This window comes from Syngnathus acus, chromosome 3 (genome assembly GCF_901709675.1).
Source record: "Syngnathus acus chromosome 3, fSynAcu1.2, whole genome shotgun sequence".
In the NCBI taxonomy this organism is placed as follows: domain Eukaryota; kingdom Metazoa; phylum Chordata; class Actinopteri; order Syngnathiformes; family Syngnathidae; genus Syngnathus; species Syngnathus acus.
Genome location: NC_051089.1, coordinates 17,586,431 through 17,603,124, shown reverse-complemented (window position 1 = coordinate 17,603,124; position 16,694 = coordinate 17,586,431). Strand labels below are relative to the sequence as shown.

The window sequence follows — 16,694 nt, the reverse complement described above, 5'->3', positions numbered from 1 at the left end:
ACGCCATGATCGGAACCAGTGTCCTACAGGTTTCTGCTCAGGATCAAGACTCGGACAAGAACTCCAGGGTGAGCTACGAGATGGTGTCGGACATCCACAACAGCAGCGACTACTTCCACATGGATCACAACAGCGGCCTGTTGCTGACGGTGCGGCTGCTTGACTACGAGCGCAGGCTGCGCTTCAATTTTGTGGTGCGTGCGACAAACGGGGCGATCCGGCGCTCAGCAGCATCGTCAGCATCACGGTGGGAGTGGCCGACACCAACGACAACCCGCCCGACTTCAGCCGGACACTCTACGAGGCCTTTGTCAGCCAGCTGGCGCCGCCGGGACACTTTGTCACCTGCGTTCAGGCCTCGGACGCCAACATGGGCGACACTCAGAGGCTCAGGTATAGAAGAACCTTGAAGTCACATCTTAAATGAACCGGGAGCCAATGTAAGTTGACTAATATTGGGGTAATGTGATCATATTTTCTCTTCCGTGTGAGTAGTCTCGCCGCAGCATTTTGTACTAACTGTAGACTTTTAATACTGGACTTAGGAAGACCATCATCAAACACCCACCTCCTCAAAACCTCCAAGACAGACCTCCGCTCCATGGGAGGCTGGGCTTTCTGCTCTGTCTCCCCTGAACTGTGGAATGCCCTCCCAGTCCACCTGAGAGCACCACAGTCAGTTGACACATTTAAAAACGGCCTTAAGACATTTCTTTTTAAGAAAGCATTTCTGTAGCACTTTGAGATTCTATGCAATGTAAAGTGCAATATAAATATAATTGATTATATCCCCCCCCGCCCCCTTTTCTTGTCTTCCGGGTTAGAGCAACGCTGGCGTCTGGACTGTTGAGTGCCGCTTCTACCCCGAACCGTGTCATCTATTTGTTTGTCCCCTGTCTGTTTTGTGTTTCCCGTTTTAAGTGTGCCCGTTTTTTTTTTTTTTTTTTTTTCTCGCCTTTTCTCCTGCCCACCGCGTATCGCTGGAGCTCTGCTCGCACCTCTCCGATCCCGTTCCCTCTGACTACGAGCTACGCTAGCCAGCTAGCCAACCCACAACCGGACCCTCCTACCTCCCGGCTCTGAGCCTGTAGCTGCTTGCTCTTGGCTCGGCAAACGGCTCCAACCCAACTTGCTGGCCACTTGGCCGGCGTCCTCGGGGGGAGCACCCGCTCGCTGCGAGCTCGCCGGTCGTGGCTCGGCTGTGTGCCGCCATGACACACTGGGGCGTGCCGTTTGCACGGGTACAGTCGGGATTGACCAACACCACCACCCACTCCACCGACATCACGACTCGGTCCACTGCTGCTTCCATGCATTTCACTGCCTACCAACTTCTAGTTAACCAGCTACTAGCCGTTTTTTCCATTTTTTCTGGATTATTCCCTGCTGCTGTGACGTCGCATCTCCTGCATGAACTATCACTTCTGCTACTCCGGGCTTCCATTCCACTAACTTCTCGTCCATTTGTCTACACTGCTGCTGATCTTCATCATTTCAACAATAATCACCGTCTCCCTGCTGCTGCTGCCTCAGCTGCCAGCAAGGCTGGGATCCTCCGCCGTCGCCGCTACATCCACCGTAGCTCCGGACTATCTTTTAAATGACATTTCCCTGATGGCTCACCCATCCCCTCTTTCTGGACTAACTCTCGCCCCCCCGTCACCCCCACCTTCCGTACTGTCAACTTCAACAATCTCCACTCCCCCACCCCCGCTCCTTCATCCATCTCCGTCGCACTGCTGAACTGTCGCTCCCTCTCCAACAAATCACTAGTTATTTTCGAACTAATATTGGACAATAATTTGGATCTGCTCCTTCTCTGTGAAACATGGCAACAGCCCCTGGACTATTTTTCTCTCAACCAAGCCACTCCGTCTAATTACAGCTACATCGCCAAACCCCGCCTCTCTGGGCGAGGAGGTGGTATTGCTGTCCTCCATAAGCGGTCCCTATCCATCACTGAATTGGACCTCAACCTCCCATCTATTTCATCCTTTGAATATCTCGCTTTTTCCCTCCCCAACTCTACTACTGCTGTTCTTATCTACCGCCCCCCCAAGTCTCATCCGTCTTTTCTCTCTGAACTCTCTGAACTTCTCACCATCGTATCCTCAGTCTCCTATCGCCTCCTACTAATCGGTGACTTCAACATCCACATCGACCAGCCAACTGCTTCACTGACGTCTGACTTCATCTCCCTTCTGGACTGCTTTCATCTCACCCAGCACATCAACTTCCCCACCCACACCAAAGGCCACACCCTGGATATAGTATGCTCCTCCTTTCCACTCACATCCAACCCCCGTCCTCTCACCTTTCCACTGTCAGATCATCTCTGCATCCTCTTCTCTGCCCCTCTACCCTCGCCTCATAAATCCACAAAACGCACCATCTCCTACCGCAACATCAAGACTGTAAACCCAATCACGCTTTGCCAGCTCTTATCCTCTGCTCTTCCTTCCGACCCCACTTCTTCCTCCCCTGACGACCTTGCCACCACGCTCAACAACATCCTTTCTGACTCCCTTGATTCCCTAGCCCCCTGGAAAACTTCCTCTGTTACATTCACTAACTCTGCCCCTTGGTACACACCGGAACTCCGCACCATGAAACAAACTGGCCGTCAACTCGAACGCATCTACAAAAGAACCCGCCTCACCGTCCATGCTGAAACCTTTAACCTCCTGACGCATGACTGCGCTGCCACCTGCAGCGGCAACCGCATAGTGAAGTTTGCTGACGACACGACTCTGGTGGGTCTCATCACCAAGGGAGACGAGACTCAATACAGGCTGGAGGTTGACCTTCTGACCGCGTGGTGCAGGGACAACAACCTCCTGCTGAACGTCGACAAGACCAAGGAGATTGTCGTTGACTTCCGGAAGGGTCACGCCCAACACCTGCCGCTGACCATCGACGGTGCTGTGGTGGAGAGAGTGAGCAGCGCCAGGTTCCTGGGGGTGCACATCAGTGAGGATCTCTCCTGGTCCACCAACACCGCGTCGCTGGCGAAGAAGGCCCAGCGCCGCCTGTACTTCCTTCGGAAACTCAGGCGAGCGGGGACTCCTCCGGCCATCATGACTACTTTTTACCGCGGCACCATTGAGAGCGTCCTCTCCAGCTGTATTGCTGTCTGGGGTGGCAGCTGCACTGACCAAGACTTGAAGGCCCTGCAGCGCATTGTGAAAACGGCTAGTAAGACTATTGGTGCTTCTCTCCCCTCCTTGAAGGACATTTACACCTCCCATCTCACCCGCAAGGCGACCAAGATTGTGAGTGATGTGAGTCACCCCGCTCACTCTTTGTTTGAACTTCTGCCCTCTGGGAGGCGGTACAGGAGCCTGCGCTCCCGCACCACCAGACTTTCCAACAGCTTCGTACTCCAGGCTGTTAGGATCCTGAACTCGCTCCCCCTTTCAGCGTAGCGTCCTGTTCTTGCTGTATGCTCACTGGCTCGGTTTTGCCCCTCCTATTCAATGGGTTATTGGTCTGTTTTTATTCATCGCTCATTTTATTTTATTTTATTTATTATTTATTATTTATGGTTTGTGCCTTCTTGTTTTTGTTTTGTGTCGCCTACTTGTATGTCTCGTCACCGTGGGATGGAGGAAACGGAATTTCGGTTTCTTTGTGTGTCTTGACATATGAAGGGATTGACAATAAAGCTGACTTTGACTTTGACTTTGACTTTAAACAACACATCTCCTCCTATCGTGATGCTCTTCTTGCTGCCAAATCTGCTTACTTCTCATCTCTCATTAATAACACCAACCGAAACCCCCGCATACTGTTCTCCACTGTCAACAAATTGCTCCAGCCACCGGTCACCAAGCCACCCTCCTCACCCGCCCTCTGTAACTCCTTCCTTGTCAACTTTAACAACAAACTCGCCCAAATCAACAGTTCTCTGACAGACACCATCAATAACTCCTCCTCCCCTGCCCTCCTGCCCCCCTTCCCTGACCTCCCTCCCTTCCCCTCTCTCACTGCCTTCTCCCTTGTCGACTCCTCCACTATCCTAGACATCATTACCTCATCCAAGACAACCACCTGCTCTCTCGACCCTCTTCCAACGACCTTAACTAAGGCCTGCCTCCCTGTCCTCCTCCCCCACCTCACCACCCTTTTTAATCAGTCTTTATCCCTTGGCCACTTTCCCACTGTCTATAAACTTGCTGCCATCACCCCCATCCTCAAAAAGCCCACCTTGGACCCACTCAACCTCTCCAACTACCGTCCCATCTCCAACCTTTCATTCCTTTCCAAAACCCTAGAACGCATTGTCTCCGCCCAACTCCACACCCATCTCCAGTCCAACAACCTCTATGAACCCTTCCAGTCCGGATTCCGCCCACTTCACAGCACTGAAACAGCTCTAGTCAAAGTCACCAACGATCTTCTCATTTCTGCAGACTCTGGTGCCCTCAACATCCTACTACTACTTGACCTTAGCGCAGCCTTTGACACTGTGAACCATTCCATCCTCCTGCAAAGGCTGCGCCAACTAGGTGTTGAGGGCACTGCACTCGACTGGCTCACCTCCTACCTCACCAACAGAAACCAGTTCATCTCTCTCTCCGGTCACACATCCATCCTCTCCCCAGTTACACAAGGGGTCCCCCAAGGCTCAGTTCTTGGCCCCCTCCTATTCATCTGTTACCTCTTTCCCCTTGGTACTGTCATCCGCAAACTCAATCTGGACTTCCACTGCTACGCTGATGGCACCCAGATCTACATACGTACGACACCAACCCGTAACCCTTCCCTCACTCATTTTGAAACCTGCATCTCTACAATAAAAGCATGGCTGACCCACAACTTTCTCAAACTCAACAGTGACAAAACAGAGTTCCTCCTCATAGGCACTAAATCCTCCCTTAACAAAACTGGATCCATCACACTCACCATCGACTCCTCAAACATCACTCCCTCCCCTCTGGCACGCAATCTTGGCGTTATTTTTGACCCCACACTGTCCTTTCAACCTCATGTTAGCTCAGTTGTCAAGACCTCCTACTTCCACCTCCGACGCATCGCTAAAATCCGGCACTGCCTTTCTCTCCCTGCCGCTGAATCTCTCATCCACGCCTTCATCTCATCCCGGCTTGATTACTGCAACTCCCTTCTCACTGGAATCACTGCTCACTCACTCCATCGACTTCAACTAGTCCAAAACTCTGCTGCCCGCCTCCTTACCCACACCCGGTCCCGTGAACACATCACTCCTGTTCTCCACTCTCTTCACTGGCTCCCCATGAAGGAGCGTATCATCTTCAAGATACTCCTCCTCACCTTCAAAGCCCTTCACCACCTGGCTCCCACTTACCTATCCGACCTCCTTGTCCCCTACTGCCCCAACCGTCCCCTCCGATCCTCCAATACTTCACGTCTGACAGTCCCAAAATCCAAACTCAAATCCTTCGGTGACAGAGCCTTTTCCTGCACATCACCCCGACTCTGGAACTCTCTCCCCCAGTCTGTCTGTGACTCACCCACACTCCCCATATTTAAGTCCCGTCTAAAAACTTACCTCTTCTCCCAAGCGCATGACCTCCCCTACCCATAACTGGTTTCCTCTTCTTAAGTTTACCCGATTGTTTCCTCCCCGTCCCCCTCCCCTCATGTATGTCTTTGCCTTGTTCCCTGTAAGCGTCTTTGGGTGTTTGAAAAGCGCTATACAAATTTAATGAATTATTATTATTATTATTATTATTATTATTATTATTATCATTATTATTATTATTATTATTAAGTTCCAAAATCCTTTGTAATAAACTGTAATGTAATTTAGCACTCCACCAATAGGTTGATGAGTATATGCATTTAGTACTATCATTCAACAATACAAGTTTTTGTTATTGTCAGCAGCAGTTAAAGATATTACTTGAATATGATGAATTTATAATCGCCCAAATTAAAACAAATGCCATTTTTCAGCTAGTTTTCTTTTCCATCCTCATGTTAGCCTGTGTATGTACATATATATTAAAAATGAAATTTTGCTTTTGAATTTAAATCTCTCTAGGTTGCTATATCCCTGCTAAACCGAATTAAACTGGTATATATCAAATCAAAAACTGTGAAATCAGGAACCATCGATGCTCTTGCAAAGATCTCTCTTGTTGGCTCTTAAAAGTGGCATTCAGCTGCAATCTTACAAATTAAACTGCCTTCTTTATTCTCACGATTTCTGATAAAACAATCTACTAATCTGGAAATAAATATCACATGACAAATATTCAACAAATTAATCATAATATTGTTGCTGTCCATCAAAAAATGAAACTGGAGTTTGTGCAATTATTAATCTTCATCAGTCGATTTAATCTCTTCTCACTAAATGTCTAGCCTATTAACCTATCTGAACAAAGAAGACATTTACAATTCAAAGGGACCAATACAGTACCGTATTTTCTGCACCATAAGGCGCTTCAGGTTAAAAGGTGCAGACTCAATTGCGGGGTTTATTTTGTATTTAATCCACACATAGGGCGCACCGCATTATAGGGCGTATGCATGCCATGATTTACGGTAAACAAAAAAACATCACGGGAGCAAGACAGTGAGTTCGGTTGTACTTTATTCTACTGTTTAACCATGTACTCTACTGTACTCACATTACTGTTACTCGATATTCATACGCAAATCTGTCCAAGTCCTCATTTGCTGTATCCAAATTAAACAGTTGGGCAAGTTCGCTATTAAACATGCCAAGTTCCCTCTCATTGTCTTGTCGTCACGTTGCTCTTCTGCAATGAACCTGGCTTTCCAAAAAGCTTTAATTGTGCCTTGCAAGCATGTCTTTGTCCATGCCATTTTAGAGGGTCCTAATGCTGTTTACTCTGCACAAACGATAGTATTTATTTACCAATGGCGGCGGAGGTACGTACTCCTCTACGTGTTACGTCCAGTCCTCTGATTGGTTTTTGCCCCAATCCACATAAAACATAATGTCCTCTGATTGGTTCATCGGGTCTTCACATTACGGAAGCCACACAAAACAACTTTACAGATTTTGGAATTTGGTCCACACATAAGGCGCACCTTATTGAAAGACGCACCTATGTTTTTTGAGAAAATTAAAGGCTTTTAAGTGCGCCTCATGGTGCAGAAAATAGGGTACTCCAAATCTTTCCTCTTAAGTGCATACTTTTTATGTATTAACTAACTATTGACCCAAATGTATCCTTAGTTTGATCCCAATCAACTAATACTCCTTCCTTCTCACTTTGCTTGCAGTTATTTTGATAACAAAAAGAGTGACTCTATGCTGTCACAGCTCACGTACATCTCCCCGTCGATCTGCCAGCTAACGTGTCCCCAGTCCGAAAGCAGCCTGCCATGTACGAGCTCCTGCTCTCAGATGGTGTCTGCACAGTGTCTTTGCTGCTCCTTCTCTGTCAGCGTTCCAGTCTCCCACTTCCCTTTTACAAAATAAACCAGTTTGTGTCGCATTTGGTCGTCCTGTCCTGCTTCTGACAGTATTAACTGACCAACTCACAACCAGCGCACAAATTCCTGGAATGGATCAAGTGGTTCGCGGGGAGGGTCATCGACAAACTATCCAAGGAGGTGAAGAATCTCACCCAGCTGATGCATCAGGTGTGCCAGAACCTAGCGCCCGCAACCGCTTTGCCAACTCCCATTTGCCCTGCGCAGTTGCGCCCAACACCTGAGGCCCCACCAGCCACTGCACCAATGTCGGTTCCGGATGTTCTGGAACCCAAGGTCGGAAGCCCGTAAAGATTCGACGGTAATCCCCGACAGGTTCGTGCATTTTTGTCGAGCTGCCAAATTCAATTCTCCTTTCAGCCTTGGTCTTTTTCCACCGAGGCCACAAAGGTGCCCATCTTAATCTTCTCAAAGACCATGCCTGAACACAACATCAATGTTCAGTCTGTTCTGCACCGCCTGCACGTCCGAGCCTTTCCGACCTGCGACCTCCAGCCGGCCCCCTGCTGGGTTTCTCCAGCCCCTGCCAGTACTGCGGCGACCATGGTGCCGCATCCTTTTTCCTTCCAATGGGAACATGATCATCCTCATGGTAGTGGACCGTTTATTTTCGCAAAATGGCACACGTCTCCCTGCTCAAGCTACCATCGGCAAAATAGAGCATGTCTTCTCCCTGTGCTGGGTACTCCGGTTTCCTACCATATTCCAAAGACATGCATGGTAGGCCGATTCATAACTCCAAATTGCCCATAGGTGCGAATAGTTGTCTGTGTGCCCTGCAACCAGTTCTGGGTGTATCCCGCCTACTGCCTGAAGTCAGCTGGGATAGGCTCCGGCGCGCTCGCAACCCGCGTGAGGATAAGTGGTTCAGATGGAGGGATGGCTATTGTAACCTAACACCATGACTTTTACCTGACCTGAAGCTTTCAAGCAATACTATAACAAATGTCAATTTTTAAAACATGGGTTGATACTTATGGACCCAGAAAATGGAAATGTCTGGATAAATCCTTCTTGCATCTAATCCAATATCTATTTTAAATGCAGTGTGTCAGTATTTGCATCCACTCACAAATGAACTAGGAATATTGTTTATACATAGATTTGTGTAAATGTAAAACCTTTCTGAAAGTACTTATATCAAAAATGGATTTTGAGACAAATTTCATTTCATTGAAATAACAACTGAGAGATAACAGCAGACAGACACACAGACATGCAAAATGCAAACTACTTAACATAAAATAGCTTTACTTGAGATGTATTATAATAATAATTATTATTATTATTATTATTGAGCAATGGGACCAAAAAAGGATCAGGGAATGGCCGATGCTTTGGAAGAAATCAAAAATCAGCTGAAAACTCTAGGAGCTCTGGGGAAAAAAAATCAGCAGAGAACTCTCAACTCTCTTCAAGAGACGGGAGGGGAGATCAGAGACATTAAGAGGAGTATTATGGAAATGGTGACTCGATTGATTGGATTAGAAACCAAGAAATTGCATTTTTCAAAGCTGCGAATCCCAAGAAAGACCAGTAGAGTAGAAGATATCGACCAACAATATAAACTCAATGATATGATCATCTCTGGGCTCAAGATCTCGCCTAGACATCTGCACAAATGTAAAACCTGTCTAAAAGTACTTACATTGAATATGGGTTTTGATACCAATGTCAAACATTATACTAAATTGTTTCCTAATGCTGAAATATTTTGTGTACATTATCATGTTTCTAAGGGTGTATTCAGACCTAACTGTTTGGTCCACTTTAAAAGGACCAGGGTTCGATTCTAACACTGGTCCGGACCTTTTATGCAGGTGTGAATACACACAAACAAATCCTGGTGCGGATTAAAGAACCGGATTTAGACCACAAAAGTGGTTCGCTTCCAAACTAATTCTGGTGCGGTTCGCTTCAGGTGTGAATACAAACAGCGTAGATCTGAACCAACAGCACAATTATGCAGAGCAGGAATGCAGGACATAGGACTCGCATGTTTTCTTCTGTTTCCAGGTCTGTGCTCTGTGTGCCGCCCTGGTCATTGTTGTCCAATGGGAGCACAGATCGTCAGAAGCGTGGATGTGTTTACAAAATATACTTCACTCGCAAAATGAACAGTATGAATAGGAACCACACTAAACGAAAAAAATTAGGTCTGCTTTTGGCCCAGACCAAACAAGCGGACTAAAGGACTTTTTGGTCTGAATACACCCTTAGTCAAATTAGATAAGAACTCTGTGGTACAGCAGTTTAAGCTCACTGGAGCTTGTTCATATCCACCTCTTCCCAATATGAACCTAATAACCGTAACTCTGACTGCATTAGAAGAGCCTCAAGCATTTGTGGTACCTTTTGATCAAATATCTGTGAAAGATGAGTGTCATGCCCTCTTCCAGCCAGCTGTGAGGGGACTGCCATGTGACTCTAAGAGGGTGTGTGCCTGTGTCAGTGCGTGTGTGAGTGTGCATGCGTGCATACGAGAGAGAGAGAGAGAGAGAGAGAGAGAGAGAGAGAGAGAGAGAGAGAGAGAGAGAGAGAGAGAGAGAGAGAGAGAGAATGTGTGGTTATTGTAGCAGGAGAAACTGCTGAGTGTGATGTGATGGAATTTTTGCATTAGTACTTGTGCGAACAAGGGAGTTGGAAGCAGTTGTTTTCAGGACTCACAGGGAAGATACCCTTGGGAACTTCTGACTGAAGATAATGAAGATGGCTGAGGTAAGAAGATAATTTCATAAATTCAGTTTATTCCCACACTGCAGTGAAGCAAGTTTGATAAAGGTAAACTGAAGTAAAACTGTGTAGATCCCTGACAGGTACAACTTGGCTTTTTTGGATGTATTAGTACATTTGCCACATTCATTAACTTTTATCCCTATTTGAAATTCTATAGCAGTCAATGTGATTAGGATAATAACTACTACCCATCAAAATATCAATTCATATAAAATGACCACGTGACAATTTAAATAACCGGATTGCTACGTTTTGATGCCAGACGCACGCATTTAATTTACATTCAGGAAAGGTTTTAAATACACATTCCAATATTTCCTTTTTATTATTCTTAACCATTTATTCCATTAATGTCCATTTAAGCGGGACTTTAATTTATCTAGAACAGTGGTTCTTAACTTTGTTGGAGGTACCAAACCCCACCAGTTTCATATGCGCATTCACTGAACCCCTCTTTAATTAAAAATAAAATTATTTTTTTCCAAATTCAAGACATCATTGTTTTTTACTGGCGCACAAAATGAGCCAAGCATGAACATCACCTTATTCAAAGTACAAAACCAACACAATGCATGAACTGAAAACAAATTACATACCTGCAAATAAGTGTGACTTCTGCTGTTGCCTTTGCGAGACCAGTTTAGATATGCGTCATCACATATTTACACGATAAATCAGGTGTGTTCGGACCTGTGGAGGCTGTGCCGAACCACTAGGGTTTGATCGAACCCAGGTTAAGAGCCACTGATCGAGAACAATCTTTATTTTATCTTTATATTTAAATGTATTTTGTTATAGGTTAATAATCATAGCTACAATTAAATTTTTCATCATCTCAAAGTCAACTAAAAATGCACACAGGAGTGGTACTTGTACATTGTAACACTGTAATGCTCATGATCTCATTTATCCATTCTCTGTACCACTTAGCCTCACTAAAGTTCCAGGTGTGCTGGAGCCTATCCTAGCTGAATTTTAGATAAGAAATGAAATTCTATAGCGGTCATTTTGTTATTTAAAATTAACTTATGGATATGCACAATATACACACTGCTTTTACCAAAAATATTTTGTTTATACTATGTTAAAAAGAGATTTGGATATTAACTACTACCTATCAAAATATGATGTTGAAAAAGTGACCATATCAATTCATATAAACTGACCACATGACAATTTAGATAACCGGATCGCTACGCTTTGATGCCAGATGCACGCATCTGATTTACATTCAGGAAAGGTTTTTTAATACACATTCCAATATTTCCTTTTTATTATTCTTACCCATTTATTGCATTAACGTCCATTTAAGCGGGCCTTTAATTTATCTAGAAAAATCTCTATATTTGAATGTATTTTGTTATACGTTAATAATCATAGCTACAATCCAATTTATCTATCATCTCAAAGTGAACTAAAATGCATACATGTTTGGTACCTGTAAATTGTAATATTGTCATGCTCATGATCTTATTCTCTGTACCACTTAGCCTCACTAAAGTTCCAGGTGTGCTGGAGCCGATCCTAGCTGACTTTTAGATGAGAAATGGAATGCGAAATGGAAATGGATGCCAGCACACTGCCATGCATATTTTTAGAATGTGGGAGAAAACCGCAGAACCCAGAGATAACCAACACAGACTCAGGGAAAACATGGAAAGTCCACATAGCCCCAATGCAAATGCTGCGATGTTAGTCATAGATAATCAGCCTATTGGGGCGGATACGCCACATTTTGGTTCATGTTTGCATCGACTTTTATTTTTAATATTAATCTGAAGTCTGATAAACAATCATGAATAGGTTACTTGAGATGTTAAGATGTCTAAAGGCACATCACACTGGTGACCTGTTGGCCAGTAGCTGCTTTGGGGATAAATTGTTTGTGTACTTCATTCAAAGATAATAGTTGTAATTGAGAGATTAAAATTTAACTTGTATTGAATGTTTTAAAACTTAAGTTGGACTGGAACATTTTAGGGAGTTATTCATTTATTACAGTTTCATTTAACTTTATAAGACATGCTGCTGAGCTTTGCAGCTCCCTGTGCTTTGTGTTACAATTAAAAGTTGGTATCTTCTCTACGGATTGAATTGTATTGTATTAAACAAACATTTACATGTGCTTAAAGCCATTTACAGGAAATTAAGTCGTTTGAATAATTAAAAATGTTAACGGGAAAATGTTCCCTGTACCGCAAAAAAATATTGGCTCCAAACATCAGTTATTGGGCCTAGTTACTAATCAGTATCGGCCTTGAAAAATTAATATATCAGTCTATCACAAACGTGTAAAAGAAACACTAAGCATTTGGCGTAGAGAACATTGTGGTTATTTTGCAAGGCTGGCCCTGGCCAATATGGCAACCCTTCACTTACATACACTTAAAAAAGTTTCATATTTACCATTGTTGTTAATTTATAAGATTTTCTGTGGTCACATCAACAATTTTTCCCTTCTCGCCACTAGGTTGTAACGAGAACCGATACTTTGGTACCAAGTCGAAGGCAATTTTCTAAAAAATGACGGTACTGCCTTTTCAGCAATGCCCGAAGTAACATTGGTAACAAAGGAAGGAGGGAGATGAGGCTGCCTCTTTTGTTTTGTTTAGGGGTGTGTAAATGAGCGGTTATCTAGCAACCCACGCAGCATCTGATGACGTGCTTCCCTGCTACATGTGCTCTCACAGCATGCAACATGGCAGTGGCACGCGCATTGGCGTCATCTACAACTGCAGCAATAGCAGCACCTCCATTTGTTGAAAAGAAAAACACCAAACAGTCACGTATTGTGCATCTAGGGTACTTTGCATTTGGGGTTGATGAGCGGGGCTTAATCGTTGATCCTCAAATATCTGTATGCGAAAGATGCCGTCACCGTTTCTAGACAAGAAGGGAAACACATCCAATTTAGCGAAACATCTAAAACAGGGGTCTCAAATTCAATTTACCTGGGGGCCGGTGGAGGCAGAGTCTGGGTGAGGCTGGGCCGCATCAGGATTTCCACAAGAAAAGCGCTGATAAAACATTCCAATGTTCTCAAATATCTTTATTTTTAACACAAAATAATGAATTAAATAAATAAATGAAAAATGAATAAAATCAATCAATCTGTAATAATAAAATAATGATCATACAGCAGATACAGACGACTGAAGAAACCACATATTGACTGACGAGAAAAGCGCTGCTAAAACATTCCAATGTTCTCAAATATCTTTATTTTTAACACAAAATAATAAATTAAATAAATTAAAAAATTAATAAAAAAATAAAACAAAAAAAATCCTGCTTTAGCAATCATCTCACTAACGACGTAGCTAGCTTCGACTGCTGCATTATTCTCTGTGGTTGCTTTCTTAAAGAAATCGTGTTGCCTCAGCAGACGTTTTGTAAGACTGGCAACCGAAAATACCAGGGAGATGAGAGAGCCAACCTTCTCTCATCTCGCTGGTATTTTTCGTACTCCTCAGCATGTCTAGTTGTATAATGACGTTTCAAATTGTATTCCTTGTGCACCGCAACTTTTTCAGTGCAAAAATGACACGTCGGGGTGCCTCTGTGCTCAACAAAGAAATATTGCACTCCCCACATTTCCTGAAATTGTCTGTGCGCATCACCGACCTTTCTCTTCACTGCAGGCTTTGAAAGAGACATCTTTGGGGCTCTGTAATATGTGATTCCACTTGGAGTCAGTCTCGGGTTTAACTTTAACTTTCAGTTGCGCGGGGCTGTGGCGCATGCGCACTTTCGCTCTCCGAGCGTTATCGGAGAAAGGGGTATACATGGCAGATCGTATCGGATAACGACAGTTAACCGAATTTCTCAAGTGTCATGTAAATGCACTTACTGTTAAGTTTAAGTTTCACTCGCGACGCGCCTTCAATTAATTGGAGGACTGTGGGCGCCGAGCGGAGTCAGCGGCTTCACGGTTTCTCCTCCTCCCAGCTGACTGGAGAAATGAATAAGTGAGCGAGGCGATGTCCCGCCCTCCAGAGCCATATACCTCACCGTGATTGGTTCATTCAGCTCCGCACACGACAAGTGTCATTTATATCAATCTTGCGGGCCGCACTGACATTAATCTTTCTGATCTAAAAGAACGTCATCCAGACTTGTACAAAGAATTCAAGGTGAGTGCATTTTGATTCCTGTGTTACCGTTGTTGCCCACATCTAATAACGTTGCTATAAGTTTAGCCTTTATGAGCTGCTTGGCGATGTACCGTTAACTTTATGTCCAGCATCGTATAGCACAGGGGTGGCCAACCAGACTAAGAGCCACAATTTTTACTGTTACCGCAATGAGCCACATCATACACATGAACTACCCCCCCCCCCCCCCCAAACCAGTCAGAGACTAAGCGCCACATTTTCTTATTGTTACCGCAAAGAGCCACATCATACACAAGCACACATTAACACCACCCGAAGCGAAAACCCCCCACAAATGTTGATATTTAGATTAGATTAGATTCAAATTTATTGTCATTGTACAGCACAAGTACAGTACAGCGAAAAGAACTTTGACATCCAACCAGAAGTGCAAAAAGCAGTAAAGTGCAGAGTAAAAAGTAATACTGAGCAATAGGTACAGTGCAATCAGGTAAATATGAGGTGTGTTATTCTATGCGGGATATTATACATGAGGGACGAGTACGGATATGACTAGCTAAGTGTGTACAATAAGGTGCAGTAGAACAGATATTTGCAGGCGGTACTAGAATGCTAATTATAAATATAGGGTTATAAATATGCAACATAGTGTCAGTCTAACCAGATATTAACAGATATGTACAAGGGCAGTAAGAGTGATGAATAAAAATATAGGATAGGAATGCAGTAATTATGTGCAGATATGGACAGTATATGCAGGTAATACAGGATGGGGGGGTGAGGGGGGATGCCACTGGGGCGGGGGATGACTAGTGATCAGAGTCCCTGTGCAAGGGGATGGGGGGGTGACTGGGTGTGGGGTAGTTGTGCTGCAGGGTGCAGGGGGGACGTAAAGGAGCCGCATGAAACCAGGCAAGGAGCCGCATGCGGCTCGCGAGCCGCGGGTTGGCCACCCCTGGTATAGCATAATAATTAGGTAACGTTGCCAGGCAACCATTTACTGAATCGCTTAACGTAACGTTAAACAACCCTGAAATAATGCATGTTATCAAACGTTATTAGTTGTTTTGCGTGTGTGTGTGTGTGTGTGTGTGCGTGCGTGCGTGCGTGCGTGCGTGCGTCCAGTTGTAATAGACTATCATTCATTATCATTTTGTCATTAAATTTTTTTAAATAAGACATCACAAAAACGGTTTCACCATCAGTGATGCAAAGAACTGTGTTAAAAAAACAGCGTTAGGCAATGGTGTTGTTTTCTCAGTAATAATTACTTTCCCTGTCCCAACAACGCCGTTGATGTTATTGATTGAATAAACTAACAGTGAATAAACTGATTGAATAAATGAACAGCGATTCAATAAACTAACAGTAATTCGAGCGGATCCTAGCCTAGACGAGTGAGGAGTTTCCGGGTTAACTCAAGTCAGTAAGCAATTGGTTAAGGCCAGTGTTTTAACACGTGTCAGTGTTTCAATATGCGTGGCGAAGCACACTATTATTTTTATTTTTATTTTTTTTTCTCGAAGACAATGTGTACGTACATTATGTATTTTTTAACTAACGCAAATAGTTACCTTCTCTGGTAACAAGTAACTTTTATTATAGAGTAATTCAGTTATTAACTCAGTTACGTTTTTGAAAACGTAGTGAGTAATTATAACATTACTTTTTAAAATCAATGTTCCCCAACATTGTTCACCACAATACGTCTGTAAATTACTGCTTGCAATCTATATGTGTGCATGTGTTAGTACAGCCTCTGCTGTTTTTCTACAGTCATTAAGCTATACCTACTAAATTAAATCTCAATGTTCGTAAACTTTTCACAGTATCAGCCAGATGAGGACTTCAACGAGGAGGACAGACCAGAGCCAAGCCAGCAGCATCATCATACCCATCCAACAATAAAGGATGCTTTTCAGAAGTGCACAAAATATGACCCTGACTTCACATGAAGCAAAGAAATTAGATTGGGAAGTTCCTCTATTCATATGCATGGTCCCACGAGCCTCAGCTCGCAATCTCCCATGAGCCTCAGCAAAGTGTAAACAATCGCGTTTCTCAAACGATCTCCTATAAAATGATCGGAACTGACTAAAGTTCGATCTAACGCATTGGTACTACTTACCTATGTTTCCCTTCCATATCGATCCGTAGATTTACTCGAAACATTAACAGAGCAGCCTATTTTGACATGAAATAGCCTGGTACGTATAGCAGCTATCGTTATAGCATTAGCCATCCGCAAAGTCCCACGAGCCTCAGCTCGCAATCTCCCATGAGCCTCAGCAAAGTGTAAACAATCGCGTTTCTCAAACGATCTCCTATAAAATGATCGTAACTGATTAAAGTTCGATCTAACGCATTGGTACTACTTACCTATGTTTCCCT

General features: G+C 44.1%; 1 protein-coding gene and 3 long non-coding RNA genes across 4 annotated transcripts in view; 2 read left to right on the top strand and 2 right to left on the bottom strand.

Moving 5' to 3' along the window:
- Positions 1-106: 106 nt before the first annotated feature.
- On the bottom strand, positions 107-6,902 carry LOC119120109. Its single transcript, XR_005097458.1, has 3 exons — positions 5,922-6,902; positions 5,140-5,141; positions 107-526 (listed from the first exon to the last, which is right to left on the bottom strand). It is a non-coding gene; the product is annotated as an uncharacterized LOC119120109 (long non-coding RNA).
- A 3,119-nt stretch (positions 6,903-10,021) lies between these two features.
- Positions 10,022-16,694, top strand: part of LOC119120071 (zinc finger protein basonuclin-1-like) — a 34,723-nt gene continuing 28,050 nt past the window's right edge. Inside the window, exon 1 of the mRNA XM_037246689.1 lies at positions 10,022-10,170. Within this exon, the coding sequence (XP_037102584.1) occupies positions 10,156-10,170 (15 nt within the window). The 5' untranslated portion in view covers positions 10,022-10,155. The remainder of the gene's footprint in view (positions 10,171-16,694) is intronic.
- LOC119120088 lies at positions 11,149-13,954 on the bottom strand. Its single transcript, XR_005097437.1, has 3 exons — positions 13,813-13,954; positions 13,140-13,235; positions 11,149-13,071 (listed from the first exon to the last, which is right to left on the bottom strand). It is a non-coding gene; the product is annotated as an uncharacterized LOC119120088 (long non-coding RNA).
- On the top strand, positions 13,992-16,295 carry LOC119120105. The gene is made up of 2 exons (XR_005097454.1): positions 13,992-14,321; positions 16,133-16,295. It is a non-coding gene; the product is annotated as an uncharacterized LOC119120105 (long non-coding RNA).